Here is a 4,677-nt window from a genome sequence, read left to right as displayed (position 1 = left end):
ATTAATTTTTAAAAGCTTCGATCTTTTTTTTTCAATTGTCGTAACTCTAATTCTTGTAATTTATGGTCAAAGTTTAAATTTCACTCATAAATAAGGCGATTTTTAATACACTAATTGTATTGTATTGAGTTTAAAAACAAGCATATCTATACAAATGCAAATAGATACTGCCAGATTTTTGCATTTTCACTATTTGCAGCGTGAAATATGAAGAGAAAAAGTTTTCTTTTTGTAAACATATTTTAGATTTTTTTAATAAATTACAAAAACCAAGTGTACAAACTACAAAATCTGGAGTAAATTTATAAAATTGAATTCTATTTTTTACTTTTTCTTGTAAGAATTCATGCATCTTTTATATATTCAACTTTTGAACTTTTTGTTCCAGAAACGAAACTTTCGTAAAATTCGACATTGTCACAGAATTATATTTATTTTTTCACTTTAATAAGTAATATAACGTAGAAATGATACGAAATAACGATAAATCATGTAGAAAATCGGTTCTTGAACAACAGCTCTATCCTTAAGATAATCCCAAAGAAAAAAATTTCATTTTCGTAGAAGTCATCTTTTAAGTATTATTTTACATTTTCTAAGTGTTCTACGATCCTGTATTTTTCCATCACTTAACCTCAATGTTTACTAATGACAACATATCAAAAAAGGCAACTCTGATACTGAAGCGAAAAAAATGGCGGCAAATTCAAAATGTCAGTTCTTTTTGGGACATCATTTTTAAAGATAGATAAACCTTTTCAATTACAGAACTTTAATCGTTTCAGCATAATTTATTTTCACAATTGTTCAAAATTTATATTATCATTGAGATTTTTTATGGCTTCAATCCAAATAGAATAGAAAATTTGAGGATGCAAATGTGCATCATTTTTAAAGTGATTTTTTTACATTTTCTACGCCTTATTCGATCGTGTACTTTTCCATAACTTAACCTCAATGTTTACTAATGATAGCAAATCAAAAATTTCCACTCTGATATTAATGAAAAAAAAAATGGCGACAAATTTAAAAAGTCAGTTACATTTGGGACACACTTTTTTTTTAAGAAAACAGTATTTTTAATTGCATTTTAGGATATTTTATTCCCAAAATTGTTCAAATTTATTATCGTTCAGATTCTCTCATTGTCTGTTTTTATATAAAATAAAAATTAAGAAAAAAATATTATTTTTTTTTTAAACTAGAAATTGTAAAGTCTGTATAGTCGAATTGTGTTTATCAATATAAAACTAAATTTGCAGTGTATTCAATGACAAATATATCTTTATAGTAAAAAAAAAAACACGCGTATCAAGTTTGCGATTTATTTTAGAAAAATGGGTAAGTTTAAGTATGAATTTTATAACATATTGTTTAGGCTTTTTTCGTTTCTTAATTCTAATTCTAATTATAACAGCAATGCTAAAAGCAGATCATAAATATGCGTTGGTGAACTACGAGCAGAACTCGAAAACGCAGTACAAAATTGTGGATAACTCGAAACTTGCGGACACCGAGAAACCGAACACGAAATGTTACATTTCGAGTGATCAAAACGAATCGTTCACGTGTCTCGTCATAACGACATCCAGTGAGTCGAGAAAACGTTCTTTATTTGGTAATAATAAACTAATTGTTGTTTGTTTGTTTGTTAGATGATGAGAACGATCTGAAGATCTTAATTGGTCACATGTTAGCCAAAAATTTGGATAACATCACTACAGAGAATGCAGCGCAAGCGAGTTACACTCCAACGAGGAATTACATTGTGAAAGATCAATCTAAGAGGACAACAAATGGAAATAATGATGATCCGACGATCACTTTAGGGCCGAACGGGAACACACTTTCGGGATGTTGCAAGAATCTTATAAATTGGGATAGTTTCCAGTCCGCGACCAACGGTTTACTCAACGTTCTATTCACGAAGGACGTTTTGGCGACGCACGTATTGCCAAGGGGAAGTAATGTCTCGCCCAAATTAGATCAGCGTAAAGTCGACGATTTAGTTTACTTTGTGACTAGTAAATACAACGTAACTGAAGAAGCTGTGTTCAGGGAGATTTCGTACCGTTGTCATTACGAATACAAGATGTATATGCAAGAACGGTTCTATCAAAACCCATGTATTTAATCTTGTTGGCATCGTCAACTTTTGTAACTTGATTTATTATTATAATTTTTGCAATTATTTCAATAAAACATATATATTATTATTATTAGATGTTTGCACCATTCGATTAACAATAAATTATTTAAAATTTATTCATACAAATTGATAATTTCATCGTTTAAGACGAGAAAATTGATGATTTGTAAAAAGATTCGATTTTCGTTTTCTGCAAATTTGAACGTAAATAACAGGAAATTGGAAAAACTTACAAATATGGTAAAAAGTACGTTTGAAACACCAAATATTCATCTTTAATCCAAATACTTATTGATAATTGTGTCTTGTATAATTTCTGAGAAACATGATGATTTGTAAAGCACAAACATTAATATGATAATTATGTTGTATTTAGTTTTAAGGCAACATGATGATTTGTAAGAATAGACACGATTTTGGAGGCTTCGTTACATATTTTATTATAAATATGGACAAATTTGGCAAATATTACGTTGAAAACAGCATTTTTTTACGTTAAATTAGTGTACTTTATGATAATTGTGTCCTGTGCAGTTTTGAATAAAAATGAAATTTTTTTCAAAATATTCACGATTTTTGAGGCTTAATTACACGTTTTTTATTAAATATGGACAAATTTGTCAATAATACGCTAAAAACACCAAATTTTTATCTTTAATTAGTGTACTTTATGATAATTGTATCCTATATAGTTTTGAAGAAAAATGATGATTTGTAAAAATAGACACGATTTTCGAGGCTTAATTAAACGTTTTTTATAAATATGAACAAATTTAGAAAATATTACGCTGAAAACAGCTATTTTTACCTTTAATTAGTGTACTTTATGGTAATTGTATCCTTTATAGTTTTAAAGAAAAATTTTATTATAAATATGCATGTGATTTAGCAAATATCACACTGAAAACAGCAAATGTTTACCTTTAATTAGTGTACTTTATAATAATTGTGTGCTATATAGTTTTGAAGAAACGTGATTATTTGTAAAAATAAGCACGATTTTCGAGGCTTAATTACACGTTTTTTTATAAATATGAACAAATTTAGCAATATCACGCTGAAAACACCAAATGTTTACTTTTAATTAGTGTACTTTATGAGAATTGTGTCCTGTATAGTTTCGAAGAAACATGAAGATACTTAAATGTAAACACGATTTTCAAGGCTTAATTAAACGTTTTATTATAAATATGTACAAATTTAACAATAATACGCTGAAAACACCAAATTTTAATCTTTAATTAGTGTACTTTATGATAATTGTATCCTATATAGTTTTGAAGAAAAATAATGATTTGTAAAAATAGACACGATTTTCGATGTTTAATTAAACGTTTTATTATAAATATTTAATTAGTGTACTTTATGAGAAATGTATCCTATATAGTTTTGTAGAAAAATGATGATTTGTAAGAATAGACACGATTTTCGAGGCTTAATTAAACGTTTTTTATAAATATGAACAAATTTTGCAAATATCACACTGAAAACAGCAAATGTTTACCTTTAATTAGTGTACTTTATGATAATTGTGTCCTGTATAGTTTTGAAGAAACATGAAGATTCTTAAAAATAGACACGATTTTCGAGTCTTAATTAAACGTTTTATTATAAATATGGACAAATTTGGCATATATCACACTGAAAACAGCAAATTTTTACCTTTAATTAGTGTACTTTATGATAATTGTGTCCTGTATAGTTTTGAAGAAAAATGATGATTCTTAAAAATAGACACGATTTTCGAGTCTTAATTAAACGTTTTATTATAAATATGGACAAATTTTACCTTTAATTAGTGTACTTTATGATAATTGTGTCCTGTATAATTTTGAAGAAAAATGAAGATTTTTCAAAATATACACGATTTTCGAGACTTAATTACACGTTTTTTTATAAATATGTACAAATTTGACAAATATCACACTGAAGACACCAAATTTTTACCTTTAATTAGTGTACTTTATGAGAATTGTGTCCTGTATAGTTTTGAAGAAACATGATTATTTGTAGAAATATACACGATTTTCGAGGCTTAATTATAGGTTTTTTAGAAATATGTACAAATTTAGCGAATAGTCCGCTGAAAACACCAATGTTTTACATTTAGTTAGTGTATTTTATGATAATTGTGTCGTTTTTAGTTTTGAAGAAAAATGATGATTTGTAAAAAGACTCGACTAAAACATTGTTTCAACTTTGAACATAAATTACAGGAAATCTGCAGCAGCTACAAATATTTCAATTGACACATTCGAAAGCCTAAACATTTAGCATTAATTAGTGTACTCAACGAAAATTGAATCATTTACGGTAATTGAGAAAAATAACAATTTGTCAAGACACACACGATTTCTGAGGAATCACAAATTCATCAAAGTTTCCGTTTCCGAACAAAAAAATTCTAAACTGAATTACGTCTCATTTTACATAAATTCATATGAATTAGTTCAATCACAGAAATTCTTTCAAATGTACTTTGAAATTTCTACATTTCGCACACTTGGTTTTTGAATTAAAAAAAAAAA

The 4,677-nt window shown here is 27.1% G+C and overlaps 1 protein-coding gene across 1 annotated transcript; it reads left to right on the top strand.

The window, feature by feature from the left end:
* Positions 1-1,307: 1,307 nt before the first annotated feature.
* LOC108569924 lies at positions 1,308-2,219 on the top strand. Its single transcript, XM_017931693.1, has 3 exons — positions 1,308-1,341; positions 1,418-1,591; positions 1,656-2,219. Exons 1-3 carry the CDS (start codon positions 1,338-1,340, stop codon positions 2,132-2,134), a joined length of 657 nt encoding a protein of 218 aa, XP_017787182.1. The 5' UTR covers positions 1,308-1,337; the 3' UTR covers positions 2,135-2,219.
* The last annotated feature ends 2,458 nt before the right edge of the window (positions 2,220-4,677 follow it).

The sequence above is a fragment of the Nicrophorus vespilloides genome, unplaced genomic scaffold (assembly GCF_001412225.1).
Source record: "Nicrophorus vespilloides isolate i.1.1-1 unplaced genomic scaffold, Nicve_v1.0, whole genome shotgun sequence".
In the NCBI taxonomy this organism is placed as follows: Eukaryota; Metazoa; Arthropoda; class Insecta; order Coleoptera; family Silphidae; genus Nicrophorus; species Nicrophorus vespilloides.
The sequence above is the reverse complement of the archived record's forward strand: the minus strand, read 5'-3'. Positions and strand labels throughout refer to the sequence as shown.